The sequence below is a fragment of the Ricinus communis genome, chromosome 5 (genome assembly GCF_019578655.1).
Source record: "Ricinus communis isolate WT05 ecotype wild-type chromosome 5, ASM1957865v1, whole genome shotgun sequence".
In the NCBI taxonomy this organism is placed as follows: domain Eukaryota; kingdom Viridiplantae; phylum Streptophyta; class Magnoliopsida; order Malpighiales; family Euphorbiaceae; genus Ricinus; species Ricinus communis.
In genome coordinates this window covers 23,520,670-23,544,874 of record NC_063260.1, presented here as the reverse complement: position 1 = coordinate 23,544,874, position 24,205 = coordinate 23,520,670, and the positions used below count along the sequence as shown (strand labels likewise).

The following is a 24,205-nucleotide window of genomic DNA, read 5'->3' as shown; positions in this document are numbered from 1 at the left end:
ATTCAAAGAAATTTCAATAGAGAGATAGCCCTAAGTTTTATTTTGATTATCGCGTAACAGAAGAGTAATATTAAGACGATGATTGACCCAACCGCAGAGATTGTTAATAATATTATTGTAAGAGCAAATCATGGAACTCCAATAGGAAATCATAACACTAAATTATTATGTCATTAACATTCTTTCCATTAGAGTATATATTAATAGTGTTCATCGACTCCATGCAGACATATGTCTGAATAATAACAATAATGCATGACCATCTTGTAATTAATACAAAAAAAAGAATTGAAAATGTCATTTTCATACTAACTTTGACTTCGATATAAATACCCCGCTCAAAACCCTCAATTTAGAAGGAATTGAATTGAAGAAAGTAAAGGCGGGAAAAGAAGATTCCGCGAGTGCGAGGCCGAAAATGGAGGATTCTAGAGAGTCTCCAGTGAATTGGCGAAAGCAAGTGAACGAGAATCTGAAACGGCTCCACTCGCTCCAATTCGGCGTCGATTTAGCTCTCGAGAGGCGCGACTTTTCGGCGGCTCATATCTTGGGACTTCGTCTTCTCGGCTTCATCGACTCGCATTCTCTCACCGACGTTGATGAGGCGCTCACTCGACCTATCCGCCGCGATGCCGTTACCAAGCTCGACTCAGCTCGCCAATCACTCATTCCTGATTCTGATCGGTACATATATACTGCATAAATATCTCTAAGTTTATTGTTAAATTTGATATCTGTCTCTGTTTTTTATATAGGTTATGGAATGTGAATCTGCTTGGGTATACAAACAAAGCTTGGTTTATTAGAGTTGTTTTAACTATTTTGTATCTAATATCTAAAATTTAGTTAAGCCTTTGTAATTCAGTTCAATTGTATTCTTGCAAACATCATGTCATTTTTTGGCACGATTTCATTTCTTTGAAATTGCTTCTTTTTTTTTTTTTTTTAATTTTTTTTTTTTTAGTTGAATGAATTTGAATCCTAGCTATTAGTACCTTTCCAAATATGAGAATTGACTAAATAGTAATCATTTCAATTGAATTATTGCATTTTTAGACTATCTAAACACTGAATTTAGTAATCCAAACGTGGTGGTATCAGTGAAAATTTGTGCATGTAGTTGAACCATCAAAGATGTCTCATGTAAGATAAGTGGAACATGAGCTGTTGCTAAAATTTGGGGCCAAAAGATTGCTAGAGATGCTTGAAGAAGATAAGAGGAAGGATTAGTAAGAAATTTGTAATTCAGATTCAACTTCGTTATACTGTATAAATTTGAATGTCTTTACCTGAAATTGTGCGTTTCTGCAAGGTGGTGTAAATATATATCTGTGACAGTTCTGTTTTCATGTTAGATAAAGTGTCTGAATTCATAGCGCTGATAGTTTGTGTCCATATTATGTTTAGGCGAGCATTTGAACAGGCAGGTAGGGCTCCCGGTTGTGTTTTTAGCAGGAAAGGAGATATTGACATTGAGAGGGTTAAGCAGTCAAAGTACTTGCGTGGTCTTCTTCAGCAATATGATATAAGGCCTTTAAGTGGAATGGTATGGAAAGAAACATGTTGGTTTCTGCAAGTAATGCAGTTAAAAGACTTGATTTTCCTCTTATTTCATTTTCACTTCTCTGGTTAGGTGTTATCTAACATGTATTGGTTAAAATAGCAGTCTGTAGTTTTGATTTGATCAAGTTATTTATCATCTGCACCGAAATACAACTTAAGTGATGATCATCTAACATGATTGGGTGCATTATCTTATAATCTTATTCTCAGGGAGACCAACTGGATATAAAGAAAAAGTCGAGCTGCAAGATGTCGAAGGTTATAACACAGGCAAGGCTGACATCCTTGTATGGGAGCAACTTCACAAAGGGAAATCCTGGTTCACATAAAAGTTCTTTGACTTCCAAGGATAATATTTCTGATGACTGCACAATTGTAGAAAGCATTCATTCATATCACACCCATTCTAAAAACCATGGTCTATCCACTTATATGAAAAATGAAGAAGAAGAAAGAGGATTTGGAAGTACTTTGGGATCAAAACGTTCACATGAGGAAATCCGCAGCCCCAAAAGTGACATTGCAAAGTCACCGACAAACAATGAAGAAGCTAATACAGATGTTTCTGGCAATGGATTTGTAACTGCACGAGCTAAACTGGTATATATTTAGTTCTCCAAGAGCAGATTTGGCAAGAAGCCAAGGATTATAAGAGTCTAGGATTCATTTATTTACCCACTTTTATTGCTCTGCGATAATTGTATGATCTACATCTAGGTGGAAATACTTAGTTAGATTCACTGACATGATGTAGTGCACATTTATATTATCTGTTTGAAGTTAATGCTTTGTTATAGTCCTTCAGTTTTCTCAGTCTTGACAGTGTGAACAGTATTTTATGTAGCTTAACATACAGAATATGAAAGCTGAAGAGAAATATAATGCAAAAATGTTTAGAACACTGGCGGTTTGAATTCGGGTTTTTCTAGAGGGAGAAATGACGTTTAATTTTTTTGTAAGCTAAAAAGCAAACTATATCTGTTTGAAGGTTTCTTTAAGGAGAGGAGATGTCAGGTTTGAGTTTTGAGTAAAGCTCAAAATAGTCTTCTGCTGGAAATATCTGTGGACCATTTATTTGAGATGTTAGCCTTTCGTAATTTTCCTCTTCCTATTGTTTTCATCTAAACTAAGTTTATTTTCTGTGCTGTGGCACAGGAAATGGATGCAAGGCAAAAACGAGGGTTGATGGGATCACCTAGTGCATCTGTCTCCCCACAAGGTGATAGCTCGAACAGGAATTATGGGGCGAGATCATACGGTTTTTCACGGCGTGGTATTCGTGGTAACTTTGTTCCTCCTATAAAATCCAATGGAGGCAGCACCGCAAATATGACTGCACGAGTTGGAGGAAAGGGTGATGATGCATTAGATGACTCGACAAGGAGGTGGTAAGTTGCTCTACATTTTTCTTGGTGTCAGAAATAAGGTTCACTTTTCTTTTTAAAGACTCATGGAATAAGTCTTATCAGCTTTTGGAGAAAGACCATCTCAGCAGGTTCTCTGGAGTCTGGAGAAAATTATATAAACTAAAGACCTTCAATGTGTTCAAAGAGTAATTGTGTTAGGCCCATAATAGAAGTTGCAAATTGAGTAGTGTAATGGTTGCTCAGACCAAATATATGCAATATCCTCTTCTATTAACGTGCAATGAAAAACTAGCAAAGAAAAGTTTTGTTTTTCTTGCCATAGTGGATTGAGCTGATGCTACTTATAATTTAAAGATCCTGACTGTAATACTTGTAGCCCATTCCTTTCTTTCTTTCTTGTAGTTCTGAAGTAGTATTTACTGAAGATGATATAATGTAATGCTTTAACTGATCTTGTTTTGTACTAGTTTGGAGATGCTATGTGGTCCTGATGGTGAGCTTCCCGAAAAATTGAGGAATTTGGAGCCTCGCCTTCTTGAGCATGTTAGTAACGAAATTATGGATCGGGATCCTAATGTCCGGTGGGATGATATTGGTATCATAAATGCTCACATCTTCATTCCAATTATTGTTACATTTTCCTATGGTTGATCTTTTAAATATAACTGCTTGTCAAACTATTCTGTAGCTGGTTTGGAGCATGCTAAAAAATGTGTGACTGAGATGGTCATATGGCCTTTATTACGTCCTGACATATTTAAAGGTTGTCGTTCACCAGGGAGAGGTCTTCTTCTTTTTGGTCCACCGGTAAGAACTGAACCCAATACATTATGAAACTCGTTGCTTTTCATTATTATTACATCCCAGTGCCTCCCATGTTTAGGGAACAGGGAAAACAATGATAGGGAAAGCTATTGCTGGAGAAGCCAAAGCAACCTTTTTCTATATCTCTGCGAGCTCATTAACAAGCAAGTGGGTATGTCCATATTTTCTAATTATCTCATCTTTTCTGGTGGTTAACCGATTGAAAAACTTTTCAAGCTATTGGTCACTTTTAAAACACTTGAGATGAACTACAGAAGTTCTAATTAGATTATGTACCTGAAACTCCTGTGAAATGCCTGCACTTTTCTAGAAATGCATTGTGAAATTGAGTTTACTACTACTGTAAAAGGAAATTAATATCTGAAAAGGAAAGGTCTTCGACACTTCAGTTTGCATGGGATCCAGATGAAGAAGCAGTTTACAGAGATTATAACAAAATTTTTAGACTTCTTTGTTTGCCGCCAAAAAACATATTTACTCCTCTAGATAATAGATTCTTATCTATCTTTCATTACCAAAGGCACTGCAGATTGCAATTTTTGATTGTCAAATTTTCCACTTTACGCCAGCTCGACTCTGGCCCCATCCTCTATACCTCAACTTGACTTGGCTTAACATTATAGCTTAAGAGATTAACAGCTCTTTAGTGAACTATACTAGCCAAATAAAAAGCAGTACAGTTTTTGCTTATACTTTCACCTTGATAATAGTGACTAATCCAACTGTATATTGTTGATTTACATGTTAACTTCTCAACATTTTAACTTTTAGAAGTGGATTGATTAGGGTGGAAAGTTAACTAATGGTCCTATTTGGACCAGCCAGCAACAAGTGTTCACCCATCATTTTATGGATTCAAGTTACTAACTAGTAGTAATTGTATTGGGTAAATAAGAGAGAGGAGATGATAAGAATTAATTTTCTTTTGTGTAATTTATATGTTGTCATAACATTTACTCTATCCAATACATGTTAACTTCTCAACTTATTTACTTGTGAGTGTAGATTGGCGAAGGTGAAAAGTTAGTCAGGGCCCTGTTTGGTGTTGCCAGTTGTCGTCAGCCGGCTGTGATTTTTGTTGATGAAATAGATTCACTGCTGTCTCAGGTAAACCATTTTCTGACCTGCAGGTTTTATTCCCGTTTCTGACCTGTTCATAGGGCACTCTAATTCTATCTGATGGAGGATCATTTTAAGATTTCAAATAGTGTGATTTTTTGGGATTTTCTAGCTATAAGGAAATGTACAATTTAGAAGATTTTGAAGTTTATCAAAATACATAGTATTATTTAGGATACTATATGAATTAGGATATGTACCAAATTTTGGGGGATACTACATGATTGGATTGAAATTCATGTTTTGTTTTCTTGATTTCTTTTTTTTTTTTTTTTTGTTCTCTCCTTTCCTTTTCTTCTCCTCGTTCTCTTTGTGCTCAAGTAGTCTACGTCACTGCCAGATAGGTTAATGAGTTTAACTGCTGCTTTTTCCCAGTGACACATTTTTCTCTTATCCTGAGATGGTGCTTCCCATCTACATGCAAAATCAACTGCATTCATTTTTTTTCAAGAGCCCTTTAGATTTGCTTTTATATGAAGCATCAGTTGTTCCTTTCCCATAGGATGTTGCACTTAAATTTTATGTGGTTGCAGCGGAAGTCAGAAGGTGAACACGAATCAAGTAGGAGACTCAAAACACAGTTCCTCATTGAAATGGAAGGCTTTGATAGTGGCAGTGAGCAAATTCTACTTATAGGTAATAGTTAAGGCCCTAAAATCTGATATCCTGCAACCTCCTCCCTCTCTCTCTTTTTGGTCTGCCCATATATGCGTGCACTCATTGTTTAGTCTGGGAAGTATGGCTCCATGCGTGTTTTTTAGCCTCTTCAATTTACTAGATAATTTTATGCTACTTGGAGATTTTCCATATCAGCTTATAACTGCTAAAACATGACACTATTTTAGAACTATACCATTTATGCAGTGTAAAAGTCTTGTGACTATCAGTTTGATTGAGGTGGATATTTCCCACTTTCATCCTATTGGTCTATTCGAGTTGACTATATTGTTGGATAATCATAAGCTTTCAAATATACACTTGCTTTCTAGAATTAAAAAATTAGGTCACCAGAGTATCCTTTTTTTCTCTCCCATATAAGTACGTTTAGATAGAATCCTATAGGATATGAGGTTGGGAATGATCTGGAAGAAACTTTTGTAGGTATCAACATTCTCTCGTTCTTTTGCACTCGAGATTTTGGGCAGGAACGTCTAAAATACTATTAAATGGAAAAGAAAATTCCACTTGCTTTTATCATATCTGCAGATCTTGTTCATAAACTGTACAAGAGCAACAAGTTTAAAATGACCTTTATCGCATCATTCTTGCTTTTCAAACTCATTGTTATTTCTTGTTTTTCAATTTTTTTTTCTCCTGTTGAATGGATTTGCTTTGAAATCCAATGGTGCAAATTTCTATAGCAATTTGATTGTCATTTGATAAATGGATGTGTAATCCAGGAGCAACTAATCGACCACAAGAACTCGATGAAGCAGCACGGAGGAGACTTACCAAAAGACTCTATATCCCTTTGCCTTCATCAGGTGCAATCTGCAAAACCATTGATTTTTGCTATTTCTTAGTTTAATTTCTAAAATAATGAAGCTAACCTTTTCATGTTGGAATCAGAAGCAAGAGCCTGGATTGTACGTAATCTTCTGGAAAAGGATGGTCTACTTGAGCTGTCAAATTTCGAAATTGATAGCATATGCAAACTGACTGAAGGTACATCTGGGCTAATACATCTGAGAGTTATTGAATTTAATTATTTTATCTTACTCTTCCTGTCGACTTGAAAGGCTTTTCTGAAGGTTTTTCGCCTTGGGATTTAATCTTCATAGGATATTCAGGATCAGACATGAAAAACTTAGTGAAGGACGCATCTATGGGCCCACTGAGAGAAGCTCTTAAACAAGGTATAGAAATTACAAAACTGAGAAAGGAAGATATGAGACCAGTTACCGTTCAGGTAAACAATGTCTAATTTACCTGCTCGCAAACTCACGTGATCATAAATTAAGTACCATTATTAATATTGAAATTGCTTTGTTCTTTGTGTCTAGGACTTTGAGATGGCTTTGCAAGAAGTGAGGCCTTCTGTTTCTTTGAGCGAACTAGGTATATATGATGAATGGAATAAACAATTTGGAAGCTTATCACTCTAGTATGGTCTAATCACTATAGGGAAATAAAAGGAAGAGAAGTTACGTCTTGATCCCTGCGGCAATTTTTCCAAATATCTTTAGGATATCTAACATTCTACAGCACTGATTTTCTCCATTTCTGCAAAGAGATCTGACTGCAAGAGCAACTGCAAAAAAGCGGGATGGCAATTTGTATCTATTTGTGGGTTCCCACTCGAATTCTGTTCAGTCAAATCGGGTGATAATACTGGTAAAGATTGTGCGAGTAAACGTTGCACAAGTTGGATGGGTACGAGGAGTACAATACTATATACCCATACTCGAATTCATTTTCTATCTGAAATATCTTCTCTTTCAAGGCAGATATACAATATTAGAAATTTTCTAATTAGATTTATTAATTTTGATTATCTAATCAGTTTGGAAAATTAGACATTATTTAATTATTCAACTTTTCTTTTAAAATTTTATTATTTTAATATTAGTTTAATTGAATATTATATATATTATTTTAGTCAAATAGAATTATTAGTTAAAATTATGTACTTAATGTTTTAATATATTCAAGTTTTTTTTTTTATAAATATAGTAAAATCTTAATAAATAAATGAATAACATTGATTAAATAATAAAATCTCTTAGCCCAGCTGAGGCCAGTATATTAGGTTAATAATCTCGCCAGATGATAATATTTTTTAAATGTTTTAGAGATTATTAAAATTATAATTTAATAATTACTTAGATATATGATAAATAACGTCATAATACTAAAGTTAATTTCTGCTTCTTTAATCCATTAATTCTAATTGTTTTGATAGGAGAATGAATGGTGAGAAAGTTTGTTTGAATGTTGTTGCAAATCTTTTTGGTTTGAATCATTAATATATTGGCTCAGTGCATTCCTTATTTCATCAATCAATATTCATTATTTTTATGTTTTTAAATGGAAATCCTTGAAAGAGAAAGATTTAGAAATTATAATACCTTTAGAGTTTAAAATTAGATCTAATATTTATATAACTTATATTTTATGTATTGAAGGCTTTTTGTAACATTTTATCTTTTAGAATATTAAATTTAAAAGTTATATCTATTGTATGTCTATATAGTTTAAGACATATCCATATATATATATATATATATATATATATATATATATATATTGTTATTTCTAAGGTTTTATATATATATATATATAGAGAGAGAGAGAGAGTGAGAAACTTTTTAGTTGTATTAACTTTAGATCACGTTTTTATTTATTTATAATTCATACGTAAATTTTTTAAAAAATACATATACAAATAATTAAAATATATTAATTTTCTTTTAAAATTAATAAAGATTCATCTATTAATAAATTAATCAATTTAATAATAAAAATAAGAATAAATAATTCCAATAATATTATTTTATAGAGATTTTATTATATTTTGACAGTTATTACCTTTTTTTCAATTGTGATTGATAATAAATATGAATACACACACGAATAGATATATATTCTTAGACTGCTGCTCTATTCATACCCTACTTATTACCGTCCTTATGCAAGATTTGATTTGTTTTGTGTTCTTTTTCTCTTTTTAATAGTTTAGTCTATGTTTTATATAAAGTAATGCTTCACGATGACCTCGTTCTAAATTTTTAACAAATGAAACGTATTGCTAAGGAATAAATAATAATTGATATAGTCAGTTATTATATAATAATTTAAACACTTATTTTTAGTCATGCTTTTTATTTTATAAATATTTAATTAGTTATTGTAAAATAATGATATATTAGACTAATATTTTCATTAAATAAATGGGCTCTTAATAGACTTTGCAGTTCCTTAGGTGGGTGTATAGACCAGCAAGGAGAGAATTATGACTGACCATTTGTGAACTGTTAATATGTTTCCTCTGAAAAGATATGCAGCATGTGAAACAATCGTTCCACTCACGCATATATGCCTCTGACCAATTGTTTAAAGATTTGCTCTGAAGTTATTTTTTTTTTAATCACATTTTTTAATTTTAATTTATTTTATTAAGGATTCAATAATTTGAACGATGGGTTTTTGTGTTAAAAATAATAAGCCTTTTATCACATATCAGAACTTCAGAGGCACAACCTTTTCCTCACGCGCATTGGTATCTGTAATGAATTTATTTTCCATTTTAGTTATTTCTCCTAGCAAGTGACAAAATTGTATCGAACATCCATGGGTTGATGATTATGATTATCGCTGGTCAATGTATATGCATACACAGTATTTCTTTAGTGATAATCATAATAACTCATTATATAAATAATTCTTATAATAATAAAAAAGTAATTATTATTATTTTGACTACATATTTTTTTAATCATTCAAGGGGCTCAATGGCATCATACAGAATAGAATTTGAGAGTAGAGTTTTGGAGGAGGATTTGTGGCCCAAATTACTAAACATTATAGATATCTCCAAAAACTTTACAGCACAATCTGCTGCAAGGATACTATTTATAATAATGAGGTAACACACTAATTATTTTCATAATTAATACCCTATAATATAGTTTTCTACTTGTGTTTATTTCACACGTTTAATGATGACAATAATGACATGTTACACCTTCCATCAATTCTAAAAAATGCTTCCTCAAAAGAAAGTCTAAAATATGCACCGTTGAATTACATATTTAATTAGTTAATTGTACTTATCTTCTTCAGTCCTCCTTCGGACCACAACCTTTAAACCGCCGGCCATGTGAGCCGTCAACCGTGGCACGAAGACCGGCTTGTGTGAACCAACATGTCTGATCTCAAACTTGCTGAGAACGGAAGCCGTCACGTATTTCATCTGAATGAAGGCCATTTGCTTCCCAAGGCACACCCTTGGACCAGCTTGAAATATTGGGAATTTGAAAGGACATACTTTCCTCAATGAGGTTCTCTTTTCCGGTTCAAGAAACCATCGATCTGGTCTGAACTCTAGTCCGTCCTTTCCCCATAATGCTTCCATTCTCCCCATCCCATAGGGAAAGAAGGTCACTCTGTCTCCTGCTCGGACAGAGGTATTATCCGGCAACAGGTCATCGACAATGGCATGCTTTGAATCCCAGGCTACAGGTGGGTATAGTCTCATTGACTCGCAGAGGCATGCCTTCAACAGTCTTAGCTCTTTCAGTGAGTCATAATCTGGCTTCCTTTCGGTCATGAATTTTGTCTCTCTGACTACCTCTTGCTCTATCCCTGGATGACAGGATAGCAACCAAAAGAGCCATGTCATTGCAGCTGAAGTTGTATCCCTTCCTGCCATGATGAAACTTATCATCGTGTCTCTTATCACATTCTCCTCGTGGCCAGCTAATATAAGCCGGGAAAGGAAATCTTCACCGTCATTTTCTCCTCTCTCTTCTATCACCTTCTTCCTTTCAGCAATAATCCCGCCAACGTATTGATGGACTTGTTCAACCGCATCTTTAAGCCTTCTCTCAGATCCAATACCGAGCCATCTCTTGATCTTCCAAACTACAAATAAAGGGGCAGCTGCCCGCCTCGCACATATCTCCGACGCCATGTCAAAAGCTGTTGCAAGAGGTGGAGAAGGTAGAGAAGGATCTAAACTATACCTATCAATCCCCAATGACACCTTACACACCATGTTGAATGCAAGCCTTCTTAACAGCTCTTGTAGGTCCACCACCTCTTTTCTCGCTGCCAATGACTCCAAAACTGGCAGCAACCCTTTTTCTACTTCTTCCTCCAATGTGATCATGTAGAATTCTCGTAGCGACTTAGCTGAAAACTCATGGCTAGCAAGCTTGCGTTGTCTATGCCAAATCTCACCGTCAACGTTGAATATGCCATAACCAAGAAAATCCCCAAGAATCTCTGTAAAAGGCTCGCCTTTGGGGAAGTTATTAAAATTGGTTTTCAGCATATACTCGACATTTTCAGGGTTAGCAGTTACGATAGTTCTACGTGCACCGAGCCTATTCACAACAATGGTGTTGGTTGGTGATGCTGCAAGCAGTTGTGTATACCAATCCAGGAGACGGGCCTGGTTTTTATAGAATGAAATTAAACATCCAATTATAGGATAGGATGGCGGGCCGTGGCCGGAAACTCGCCGGAATTTGCGTAAGAATACATGGAAAAGGTAGAGGAAAGGCATATATAATGACAAAAGGAAGGACAGGAATTGACATGTCAAGAGGGACATGAGAGTTGCCATCTTGACATGCACAAAGGAGAATTGGTAGAATGCTGAGGACAATATATATTCTCTGCAGTCTATAATCAGTTCTTTATAATTTCTTTTGCATCACCAAAATCCCAAACGTCTTTTAAGTTATCCCATAAGGTTTGAAACATATACATACACTTCCATAAATGTGTTATTACTCTATAATAATTGTATATTAGTTTTTAGTAGTCGGTGTAGTTTTTATTTCGAACTAAGAATATAATTTCTAATAAACTATGTCATTTCTTTTTTTAATTTAATTAATCATGGATATATTGTTGCCATACAGGTGCCCCATAGCAGCATTTATTTCTTTTAGTCAGCCTTTTCTCTTCCATAAAATAATGAATAAAAACCAATAAGAACACTGGAGGGAGGGGCAAAGAAAGGACCCACGATCAAACAATCTTTTAAAATAAATCATTTTACTTTTTCTTCTTTTAATCACATGTTCAATATATCTTAATTATTTTTTCAAAAGATCTAATTTGTACATGTGGATTCCACGTGATATTATTTATTGAAATTTTGGTGTTTTCACAAATTAAGCCAAAATGATTAAGTTTAAAAGTATCAAAATTTCTATGATGCTAAAGTCACACGTACATAAATATTAAAATAATATATATTTTTTTTAAATATTTATTTAAACTTGTTGAATGTTCTTATTTATACACCAAACAGATAGATAATTGACACATATTAATTAGTTTAAATAATGTCAAAATCTAATAATAATATATATATAGTATGTCATTCTCTATTTGTTATGATAATTCATACTAAATCTAGATAAAAAATCTTATTTTTGGAAAAAGATATTTTAAAAAATTTAACATAATTATTCATAACTATTAGCACTTTGCTCATGTTATTGCATAATTATTTTATTTATTTTATATTATATATAATTTAATTTATAATTATATTAGTGCAAAAATAAATTTTATTTTTATTTTATGATATTTTTATTGATATTAATCTTCTATAAAATTTATGTAATACATTTTTCTGAAATTTTTATATTTTATATACTAAGATGAATAAATATGAGAACTATATATACTCATCAAGTTTAATTTCTTATCTATTTTATTACACGTTTTTCATACATCCAAATAATAATTATTTTTAATAAATAAAAAATATTAGAAATTTTTGCTATTTATTTATTATTATTATTATTTGATATTACATATATATATAGATTGAAATTCTTTTTATTTATTATATTGAACTAATAAGTTCTTCAAACATGTGACAAATTACTTATAACTACTATTATGATCTAAATTTAGAACTTTTATTCTTTTACTATCTTAAGAGTTAACAAATTAACTATTCTTCTTTCTTTCAAGATTCCAACAAGTATCAAGATAGATTATTTTATTTTTCTTATATTGATTAGATGAACCTTATAATAATTCATTTTTTTGACACACATGATTGATTAGTTATGAAATTGAAATAGTTTTATTTCTTTTAATCAATATGTCTGTCATAAGATTAATGCAATTCCACCCCCTTGGATTGTTGGACCACACTTTCGCTCCCTCAAACTTGTTCATACTTATTGACTAAAAGATTTATATTTAAATCCAACAAAGTCTTGCTTGCACTAAACAATATTTAATCCAATCCAACTAGATTATTTTATTTTTATGTGTAGTCTCAATCCCAATGAGGTATTATCACCCATCTTTCTCCTGCTAACACTCTCTTTGTCTCTGTATTCCATTGAAGATTTAATTTTTTCTTTCTTAAATTTGCAATAAGGAGGAGAGGGGAATCAATAATAATAATTTTTGGTGGACATGATTATTCTTTTCACTGCTAAATATCTATAGAACTATAAGTGATTAGAAATAGGCATTCAAGCCCGTCATTACAGTGTACTAATATGGGAACTAAATAAAAAACATTATTTAGGTATCCTTAGAACATACAATTAGGTTGCCGCGCTTGGTGGTATTGAAGCTCTTATTCAAGAAGTAGCAAGTGACTCAAATAAATGGATCACACAATTTCATACTTTAATAATATTTCATTGTTCAGTAACCTGATGTTCTCTCTTCCACACACTCTAAATAGAAACAAAAAAGAAGTAGATTAAGCAAAAAACTGTGCTGGGCCTACTTCCTTTGGAGGATAATCGATGATGGGTGATTCGTTAAGCACCACAAGAAAACATGCTTTAGAAAAAAGGGTGATAAAATAACTAGGTCCGAATATATATATTTAAACACTTAAATTTTATAATTTAGTCATTTTAATATTTTAATATCTAAACTATGAATAATTCAGTGAGTATCATTAGGTATATGTTAGATTAAACTAAAAGTTAATATGTTAAAATATCTAAATAATTAAAATTCAGGTGTATAAGCATGTGTTCCGTCAAAAATATATAAACTCGCTTTTGCAAAAATCGATTTAAACTTTATTTTGTTTGAGTTTTGAGAACTATTTTTTAAAGAAAATAGATAAATAAATATTTTCTTAGAAACAGATTTCTTAAAAGTATTTTATGAATATAAATATTTAAAATGAAAAAAGTACAATTTATTTTCTTTAGCATCTCACAGTAAATATAAATAAGTTGTAATAGTCTAACTCAGTATTGGTATTAGTATTTTTTTTTTAATAATCTAGAATAATTTAGAGTTTGATAAGATCTTTGTGGATAATAAAACACTATTTTTCACATACCCAAATCTCAAAGTCAAAATATTAATTAAACTAGGATAAATCTTTACTATATTATCAACACGCTCTTGGATGGATGACGTTAGTCTCTTTAATTCTATAATTTTGCTCTTATTAAGGCATCCCATTTATTAGTGCTATGGATACACTATAATAATCTTGTCCTTATAGTTGTATTCTTAAAAAGGCATATTAGCCCTAAATGCTCTACAAAATCATATCTAATGTGAGATTCAGGCATTTTTATTAGAAGCAGCACCAATGAATGTTGAAAAGAAAACTGAAAAGAACTTCTAAAAGATAATAGCAAAAAGTATGTATCCCGACAAAGAAATAAATAAACAAGAAACTTAGGGAGAAGAAAAATATAACAAAACGACATTGTAGTTGCTGTTTGTGGACTTATTACATTATTTTTTTCTCAACAGGAACAACTTGCAAAATGTTTTTCTATTTCTAGAATACCGCTTCAGAGTTTTGATCTTAAGAGTTTGTTTAAAATTGTTACATACTTAGAATTTTCTTAAACAACAGATTGAGAACTTTCTTGATTTATCAAAATTGTTCTTTTAATTTATTTATGAATAATTCTATTTTTATATAAATATAAAATCAATTTAGTTATTTATCTCTAAATAATAGTTTTCAAAACTAGAAACTTAAATTCTCTTTCCTTGAAAAGTGATTTTGCCAAATGCAATTCAAAATTAGGATCTTGCATTAAATCCTTACTAAATATTCTTATAAGATGGGGTTTATTCTAATATTATATCATAGCATTATTTTGGTAAACATCAACTAGATATGTAGAAATTAATATTAAATATGATCAATACGCTATTTGTTTTGAGAAACCGTGAAACCGTTGTTCAATTAGGAAATAAGTAGTTTATTTTAAAAATAATAATAATAAAAAATCACCAAAGGACATGATACTTGTATAAAATTTTATTTCCGTTTTGGTTTTTTATTAATCTAGTTTCATAGTTATAATAATTAAATATTTTTCAATTTATTAATCAATATTATTATTGTACTATAAAATCTTTAATAAATTTATATGATGAACATATTATGTTCCTAGAACGTTCATAAAAAGAAATATGTATCGGACTAAATGTGGATGAAAAGACTATGAACAACTTCATCCATTAATTAAAATATATAATTTAATACAAAAAATTCAAAAAACTAGAGAGTTAAAAATAAATTAGTCTAAAATGGAAGTAGGGACTTTATCACATGAAGGTTCTTGTAGCAAGGAAGTTAATGAATTATTATTTTCCCGTCACTTTTTCCACAACCACAAAGAGAACCCATCTTCTTGTCTTCTTGTTTCCTTTTTTTTTTTTTTTTTCCCTATTTTTAAAACTTTAATTTTGTGTAATCAATTTTCTTGTTTCTCCGACAGCCAACAGAGAATGGATTGCAGACATGTACAAACGTGACAAAATTTGCATTATCAAAAAGAAAATCAAATAATTCATCCACTTATATGAATGGACAACTAAAATAATTAAAAAAAGATAAAATAAATGTGCTTGCGAACAAATTTGAATCATTGAAATATGGCAGTTAATTCCCATATACAAAAGTTTATAGAGATTTATTTATTTATTATTCTTTTACTTCATTGGAGGTTAATGAATTTTGAGATACTCATTATTATAGACAGTAATAATAATAAACGTAGATGTTGTTGAATGAATATGTATTAAATTCAATGCACATCATCCATCAGATATGTGTTCTTGCAGAATCAAATTTGATACCCATCTTTCTTAAAATACAAAAATACAAAATACAAAAAAGAAATTATGATACTCATCCAATAAGTAAAAACGCACGTGCAATTTAAATGCACATTTTCTGGAAAAATAAAATAAAATATCTTATTTTTGGTGGACATTTTTGGCTGGTGTTGTTGATGTCACTTCAACCATGCATGTGGCTGTGCCCTGGTAGATGCAGACAACACAAAGCTAAAAGTGTGTTTTAGGAAAGTACACTGAATGAAAAAGGCACAGAATTGACGTGTCGTTATGGCCCCTGGGTTTGCTTAAACTTGCATGCATACATACAACTTTGGAAGTGAAAAAGAATGATGAGTTTAACCTATTAAAATTAAGCAATCAGTTTAACATGCGGTACATGATCCATCTTTTGTTTTGGGACACATGCTTGCCGATCTCCTCCTTCCCTTCTCACCTAAATGACACAATCTTCTACGATAGAGAAAAGAGGCCTAATTACTAGTAAAACAAATTGAAATCTGCAGAAAGCATAGAGGATAAGAAGAAAATTATAATTCCCAAATTTATAAATAGAATGAAATTGAACATGGGAATCTCAAATTTGTATAATATTACTCGACTCGGATAAGAATAACTTACCTAAAGGCTAAAATGAGGAAGAGCCACCCCTTCATACAACCCCAACTTCCAATAAACCCAAAAGAAAAAAGAAAAAAGAAAAAAAAAAAAAGGCATCTAAAGACGGTCTATTGATGTTACAGTATTAAAAAGACATGCACAGCTGAAATTGTACTGTAATGACTATCCTATCCTACTTTGGTACAAAAAAAAAAAAAAAAGACTTGTCTTTATATGCCATCTAGTTATTGTATTTGCACTCCAATCAAAGAAAGACAAAGCAAGAAAAGACAAGACCAGACCAGACCAGACCAGACCACCACAGTGTGTGGCCTGAAAGATGTCATACGTCAACTTCCATCAGCCACTAACCAGTAACCACCCTGATGTCGACTCCATCGGAGTCACCAATTTGGAACCGACCAGATTAATTCACTACGGCGTAATTCCAACCACAATTCTTCATGTCATATCCCTGCCTCCAAGCGGCCACGTCTTCCTCTAGGCTCCTGCTATCAGTTTTATATTAATATTTCTTTCATAAAATAACTCAAAAGTGCCTCTATATTGACAGCACTATCCAAATATTAAAGCATTTCCACACCCCAACATGATTCCTCTTATCAATGAAACTAAATCACACCATTTACCGTGAAAAGGCCAAATATTAAATCTAGTCGACCAAGAGCAAATTTAACATTGAATCTTTGAAAAGCAGCTCGTCATTCAGTTCAATTTTTAATTATTTTTTATCCAAATGCATAGAATATCACAAATTGGCAGACCAATCCAGCAAGTTCATTTTGATATTTTATTCAAAACTGACCCCTACAACACTAATCTATGTCCAACACAGAGACTTAGCTTTTCTACAAGACTGTTATTTTCCAAACAACATTGCTTATGAGAAATGAAAGGCCCTGCAGTTGTGTCACTGATGAGAGGAGGTAACATGGGTATATAGATGCAAAATGGAAAGCTTAAGCTCTTCAGCAACACAGCAGCACCAAGGCATTAAGGATGTTATTCTAGTTCCATCTAGATATGGAAACCAAAATCTACCAATGCGTTACATATTAGAGTGTCCAACTCGGACTTGAACTCGATGCCACGAAGTGTTAAGTATCCCTCGCAAATTCCAAATATCTTCCACGGATTCAGGTTGTACATTAGCTGCTGAATCCACCTACGCATGCAAAAGAAAGAAAATCATGCATTGCAAAGTTTCAGGTAAAATGAAGAATACAAGATAACATATAATCAGAATGCCTACTTTTCTTTCTATTATCAATTTTTTAAGTAAGCACCAAATTATACATGAAACACCAGGAAATGTAAGGATTATTCATTGAATGTGCACAACTCAGGTCAAGCTTCCAACTTCATCCACCATTTAGCTCTGGCCCAACTAGCAAAGAGCCTAAGACATCATGACCTAACCCTAACACTAATCTTCATTTATAGAATATTGCATATATGTTTGTACTTTCAAGTTTAGACAATTCAAATTGCATAAACAAGTAATGTCCAACCATGCATCAAATACCATGGATATATTTGACGTTCTAAGAGAGTAAAAATGTCTAACAACAATGAAAAGCATTCTTATAGATGAATACATACTGCTTTTGCAACAATCTTTGTGCTGTGAGGCACATCAAGTGTGACCTCAAATAATACCCATGCCCATTTGTCATTGTACATGTCATCTGAGATGTAAGGGACACCAGTCTTCTGGTGCCTGGAAGCTTCCATCCAGGTTTTGCCACCATCAACAGACACGTCTACTCTTTCAATTCCCCTACCACCTCCTGATGCTGCATAGCCACTGACTTTAACCTTCAAAATATATTATAAAAGAAGATTAAATCATCCGAATAACACCCAGGCTTCTAGAGGAGCCTATAAGCAACCCTTGGTTGAAAACAAAAAAAAAAAAAAAAAAAGAAATCTAGGAAGAAAACAAGATTTGTTGACAGGAATATACTAGCACATAGAGTAATCAGAACAACAAAACTTCAAGACTGAACTGTAACTTTCATGATAAAGATGAAGAAACAGAGTGAAAAGCATACGGTTTTAAATCCATCATAAAAACATAGGATTTTTTTTTTTCTTGAGTATCAATCTAAATTTAATTACAGTTCTTCATTTTGTCTTCAAAAGTACCTAAATCAGAAAAAGATACTTTGAACTAATTACAACTCTTTATGTAATTAATGCATAGAAAATAAGCCATGTAATCATTCAAGTAACATGAATTCAATAGTTTGAAAAATTTAACATCGGCAGAACTACTAAAAAAGAAAAAAGAACTTTATTATTTCAATCTACATAGTAGTGCAAGTGATGATGGAAACTGAATAACCAAGTTGAGAGAATCTACCTTTCCAGGCTTTACTGTAGTCACATCCTCTAATGAACAAATTGCACACTGTCAACCAGTAACCATGAGTGTTGGTCAATACATTTTTATCCAAAATTTGAAACAGGAAAAGTAAAGGTTATCACTCAATTAGTAAAGTATTATTATGCTATAAAGAGATAATTAGATGCAGATAAAGATTAGCAACTTCCTTAATTCTTCTTCTTTGTTAGACTGTATTGCATTGTTCATATGCAATTGGTAAAGTAAAGCAACATCAATGGCCGTTCAAGTGGCATTTATCATGTTCTTCAAAATTCCTCTATATTTGAAGTGAATAAAATATTCATCTTTAAGTATCTAATATTCCATTAACTATCCAAAGAATTGACCTGATTATTAGGTCTCAAATATTAAGACCTAATAAACCATGCAACTCTTGATATATATTGATATGTGTAATAAAGGGGAGTTAATGTATAATTATTCTGCATGGCAACGCTTATTTGTATATTGAATACCAACTATATGGTTAATTGGAGAAAGTAAAATTTATTCTTTTGGCAGTAGGAACGAGCCTTAAAAAAATAATGGTTTAGTGTATTTGCAATGATTTAGAAAATTTGAATGCATAGATATGCTCAAGTCTTCAAAAGTCAAAGTTCTGCTTTGTTAGACATGCCTTTTTGGCTTAACATGGGTCTGATTCAAAGGGTTCCAAAGGAGAGCCTTTAGCTTATATTGAATGTGATGAGGTGCTATTTCATTTATTTCATTTCTGATCCAAAAATCTAATATTAACTGATAGGAGGACATCTTATCCTGTACATAACACTTGTATATTTCATTCTTAAATAAGAATAAACAGAATAAATGAATCACCATTTTTTATCTAGAGACAAAGAACACCAGTTCTTTGCAGCAGCAACGAGTATGTACCTGGACAGGGAAATCCATTTGTGGCCTCCTTGTAGACCAATTAATGTTATCCCAATTCACTGATGGAGGAAACATTTTGTAGTCCTTTTGCATAAAGAAGCCCTGAAGATAGCAAAGCAGATATCATAGTTAAAAGAGGAGTTGGGAAAGAGTAGAAGAGAACTGAAATTTATACAAGATACAGTTTTAGTAATTTTCACTGCACGAGTCACTTTATCCAAGACCCTGGGACCTGGACCTTATAGATGATTTAAGGACTCTATGGCATGAGGCAATGATCTAAGCTGTGGAAATAAGCCACCATTTAAAGATAAGCTTCCCTACCTGGCATTCTTCAGCAATAATGTTTATGGAATCCAACCATTTGACAGAACGTGCACCTATAACACCTGGGACAACCACTCGCAATGGATAGCCATGATCCCTGTTAAGAGGCTTTGGCATGATAACAAGATAATAAGATAATATCAGCATACTTCCTTGTGAAACTGTTCCACTAGAAATAGCTACCTATATATAGAAGAACAAAAACATGAAAGTATATTCCTATAACCTAAATCATATGCAAAACAAGTGAAAAAGTCACAAATTCATCAGCTAGAGAATGTTAGACAGCTCCTCTTCACATAGAAGTAGCTTTAAGGTGCTCTAAGAGCAGTTTCTGGAAAGTAGCAGTCCAAGGGCATTAGGGAAAGAAAATATTAATTGGCTGATAAGTACTTCTACCCTACTACATGTGTAAACAACATATATTACAGATGCATGATCGCTTAATTATTCTCACACAATGGAACTAGTATTATTTTCCCCTCTCAATACCAATTGCTAAAGGACTAGTTTAAATCAGTAGAAATTACAACAAACACCACCAGTATACTCCAACACATTCCAGAGGTGTCACAACCAAAAAGAAAAAAGAAAAACACAGAACAAATTTGAAGAGCACATACTTCAGTGAAGGTTAGTCACTAACCTCTCCATTCATCTCATAAGCCAGTAAAACATCAGCCTCAGGGTTTGTGGCCTGACTAAGTGGAATTGATGCCTTGTAAGGGCCTCCATTCTCCTCCTACATATTTTTTTCACAGAAGGAGAACATCGTGTAGAAACGCTCAGTTAAACCACAGAAATGTGCAAACAAAAAAAAAGCTTCAAGAAGTTCTTCAGAGGCCTATTTTAATACCTTACACTTGTCAATGCTTACAAATTCAACATGTTTTCCCCCTGACTTTGTCATACTTGTTAACTTGGATATCCCAACAAGCTCAAGAACGTCAGCCAACTTGGCACCACCCCAGACAGCTGAAAGCAACTTAACAATTAGAAAGAGGACACCTCATTATGAACCAAATTTTACAAAATCCTGCTACCTCAAAGGTATTCACATATGTAGACAGTTTGGAAACATGGAACGTAGGATAATAGAGGTATGTTTCTTTAAGTGAAAATACTCAAATTTACAAAATCATAGTCATAGTCAAGGGGTCACAAAGAAATACTAAACTGAGAGTTTGCTCTTTTCCATTTATCCTCCTCATTCAATTGGATGACTAATCTACAATCCATTATTATGTCAGATATTTGGACTGTAATTCTATCACCACAACATTCACAAAGACTTAAAAGTTAGAAACTTGTAATTTTTCTCCAATTAATTGATCATATATTTTTCAGAAAAAAGAAAAGCCAAATGCTAACTCTGGTTAGGACTTCAAATCCATCGGGAAACTCTCTCTTTCCTCTTCTTAATTTTACCCTTTTGATTAGATCATGTATCAATGCAAACAATCACAAACCTCAGACCATTTAGGGGAAATTTCAGATCATCACAATATATAATAAGTTTTTTTCCAGTGTGACAGCATATATATTTGGATGTTGCTAAATTTTGTACATTCAGTTCATCGGGCAGGGGGCAAATAACTAAACACGGAAGGATAGTTTGGAGAAGGGAGGAAAAGAGAGAGAAATGAAAATAAACCTAAATGTCCTCAAACCCAACATTTCTCAATTTCCCTAATTTGGAGAGAAAGGGAGAGACAAATGTATTATTTATAACAGGTTTGTTCATTCTCAGTTGAGAATCACAATCAACTCAATTGATATTGAACATAGTACAGAGTGAAGATGAAATAAATTCATGATGCATAATTCCTTTCCTCTCATATTCTTCAAGTACCCAAACAAAAGAAAATAGCTTTCACTCCATTTTTCTTCTACTTTACAATTTTCTAAACACAAGGGAATAGTATTTTTCTTTTTTATCACTTTCACAATAATTTCTTCCACCCACTTTCTTTCCTTTCCCATGCTCCAAGAAAGAGTGCTAAGGAGCTAACAAATTTCTGCCCCTTGCATGCACCTATTGTAAGAGGATAAAAATTTGAAAAAGAAAAAGATCAAAGTCAACTACAGATCCAAGATAGTAAAAAGCAAACCATTTCCTATAGCAGAAACATCCCAGCCAACTCCTCTTACTTTTTTGACATCGCTCATGGCCGTCCTTCTGTTACCAGCACACTAGCTCATAGATACAAGCAATGAGTTAATGCTAAATAGCGAGCAACAAACCTAAGGTTCATTGTTTTACCACAGTCAAGACAATATCTTCCATCTAATTCAAATGTATATGAATATTAAATCATACCTGTAAGGTGGCTGTGACATTGTATTTTGGAAGCTTCCTGTCAATTATCACAGCTATAAATTCCTCATCCTAGAAATAGATAAAGTGTGTATAGAATATACCCACAACTGACCAGATATCTCTCATAAAAAGCTCTTTGGAGTTCCCAATCAGACCACAAATGGAAACAGAATATCTGCTTAGACAAATAGGTGCCAAAATCAGTTAAAAGTAACTAAGAATGACCAATTTGAAGGTGTAATGAAAAGGAAAGGAAAATAAATTGCCATCTAAACCTTTCTATGTCATCAACTACTGGAATGGGGCCATGATTCCTCTTATAGAAGAAATCCATCGGTGTGATATAAGAGTTAGCCAAGACTGAACGAGGTGGCTCAGCATTGAAAGGTTGCTGAACCAAAGTCAAAAGAATAAGGACAACATCAATAACTAAAACAAGAACTAAACAGCATAAAAAAGCTAGCTTTCACAAATAGTCTAGTAATGCATGGAGACATATCCTAAACGGCAAAGCCAATGTAAGTGAAGTTCTTGAGTCATGTCCTAAGCTGCAGCCAGTCCCTGAAACTCAAAAAAAAAAAAAAAAACCCTCAGCCTTTTTCTTTTCTTTCCTCTTCTTTTTGGTAAACAACACCCTCGACCATTTCCCGATGGAAGGAAGCCAAGTCTACTACCATACAAGATGCCATGTATCCTAAACGAAATTCAAGATATACAAAATATCAGAGACATAACTAATAGCTCTTTCCCCAATGAAATTTCGGCCAAATGTCCCCATCCATCGACGAGATAATAAAAAAGTCCAAGACAACCCAAAAAGAAAAATCGAAAACCCCAAGTCAGTGAATTAAATATGAACTCTGAAAGCATATGAAAACTGATTAGAAGCAACCATGAAACAGGCAAAAGTTAACATGCAAACAGCAAATGCATTCAAGCATCTATCAAGTAAAATCATATTCATAGAAAATATCATCATCTGATTAGAACTCATAACAAAAGTAAAACCTTATTGAAATTAGATAAATAAAGAGGTGACCTTGGAATTGATTTTGAGAGAAGGATGCCGAGGTGGGTCCTGAGAATAATCTGATGGTCCTTTGATTCCAGGCATATTGAAAAAAAAAAGCTTCTGTCTTTAACAGAGAAAAGGGAGTACTAATACTATTGGTAAAGGGTAGAACTCTAATAAACTTGATAATAAGTGACCACAACAAATAACAATAACAACCTTATAAAGTGGAGAGCTGTGTGCGACTGCCAAAGATTGTTGCTTTGCTCACAGCCAAACCAAGAACCGTTGATCTAAATCGATCTTAAAAGGGAATTGATGATAAGCTAAAATATATAAGCTTTTGGTATGTTATTCATTCGTTCTGGCGTGATTACGATGCGATGGGCTGTTCCTTGTGGTGCGTTTCTCCTTCCCACCCCGTACTATTACTTGAATCCGTGAATTCCAAGGCTGCAGAGAAAATGGACTATGACCATATGCCATTTACTTTTTATCCATGAGTTGATGCCACGTAAACATAATGACGTCTTTATTTTTAAATAAATAAATTCCGTTTTGATGTATGTGGTGTTTTTATATGTGAAATCTCCAGCAGTCCATTGTTTTTCATTTTATTTTGCGGCCCACGGTACACAACAGTGTATCGCTCTCATAAATTTATGTTCTTTTAATCTTTTGCCCACAGAAAAACGGTGATATTTATTGTGAGATTAACAAACGAAATTACAAATTAAATTCTTACGGATATTCCAGAAAGGATTTTATAATATGATTGCCACCCCTAATTATTATTTTCACTTAATGACCTATAACAGAAATTCTATATTTGTAAAATAACAATATATATTAATATATATGAGGTTTGAATTTAGGATTTCATATTTAATTAATCTATCCCCGCGTATTACTAAGTAGTTATTATTATTATTTTAATTATGTATATTTTTAATTTATAATTTTTAGATTATATGTTACTATTTTATTTT

The 24,205-nt window shown here is 32.7% G+C and overlaps 3 protein-coding genes across 7 annotated transcripts; 1 reads left to right on the top strand and 2 right to left on the bottom strand.

Annotated features, from left to right (window-relative positions):
• Positions 1 to 262: 262 nt before the first annotated feature.
• Positions 263 to 7,368, top strand: LOC8271460 (ATPase family AAA domain-containing protein FIGL1). 2 transcript variants are annotated; one of them, XM_015716596.3, is made up of 13 exons: positions 263 to 684; positions 1,408 to 1,546; positions 1,774 to 2,163; positions 2,719 to 2,951; positions 3,398 to 3,525; positions 3,619 to 3,737; positions 3,814 to 3,906; positions 4,761 to 4,862; positions 5,408 to 5,510; positions 6,275 to 6,358; positions 6,444 to 6,539; positions 6,665 to 6,783; positions 6,878 to 7,368. In XM_015716596.3, exons 1-13 carry the CDS (start codon positions 419 to 421, stop codon positions 6,977 to 6,979), a joined length of 1,974 nt encoding a protein of 657 aa, XP_015572082.2. In that variant the 5' UTR covers positions 263 to 418; the 3' UTR covers positions 6,980 to 7,368. The 2 variants fall into 2 exon arrangements, with proteins under 2 accessions (XP_015572082.2, XP_002509525.2); XM_002509479.4 differs by having other exon boundaries at positions 268 to 684; positions 6,656 to 6,783.
• Positions 7,369 to 9,402: 2,034 nt separating this feature from the next.
• LOC8271459 (cytochrome P450 94B3) lies at positions 9,403 to 11,377 on the bottom strand. The gene has a single exon (XM_002509478.4). It carries the CDS (start codon positions 11,161 to 11,163, stop codon positions 9,634 to 9,636), a length of 1,530 nt encoding a protein of 509 aa, XP_002509524.1. The 5' UTR covers positions 11,164 to 11,377; the 3' UTR covers positions 9,403 to 9,633.
• A 5,652-nt stretch (positions 11,378 to 17,029) lies between these two features.
• Positions 17,030 to 23,694, bottom strand: LOC8271458 (sulfite oxidase). 4 transcript variants are annotated; one of them, XM_015715683.3, is made up of 13 exons: positions 23,436 to 23,694; positions 23,244 to 23,340; positions 22,480 to 22,595; positions 22,317 to 22,379; positions 22,205 to 22,241; positions 21,996 to 22,077; positions 20,741 to 20,859; positions 20,531 to 20,626; positions 19,882 to 19,992; positions 19,558 to 19,659; positions 18,640 to 18,687; positions 17,877 to 18,092; positions 17,030 to 17,439 (listed from the first exon to the last, which is right to left on the bottom strand). In XM_015715683.3, exons 2-13 carry the CDS (start codon positions 23,316 to 23,318, stop codon positions 17,323 to 17,325), a joined length of 1,182 nt encoding a protein of 393 aa, XP_015571169.1. In that variant the 5' UTR covers positions 23,319 to 23,340; positions 23,436 to 23,694; the 3' UTR covers positions 17,030 to 17,322. The 4 variants fall into 4 exon arrangements, with proteins under 4 accessions (XP_015571169.1, XP_015571177.1, XP_015571180.1 ...); XM_015715691.3 differs by having other exon boundaries at positions 23,244 to 23,336; positions 23,436 to 23,682; XM_015715694.3 differs by having other exon boundaries at positions 23,244 to 23,302; positions 23,436 to 23,682.
• Positions 23,695 to 24,205: the final 511 nt, after the last annotated feature.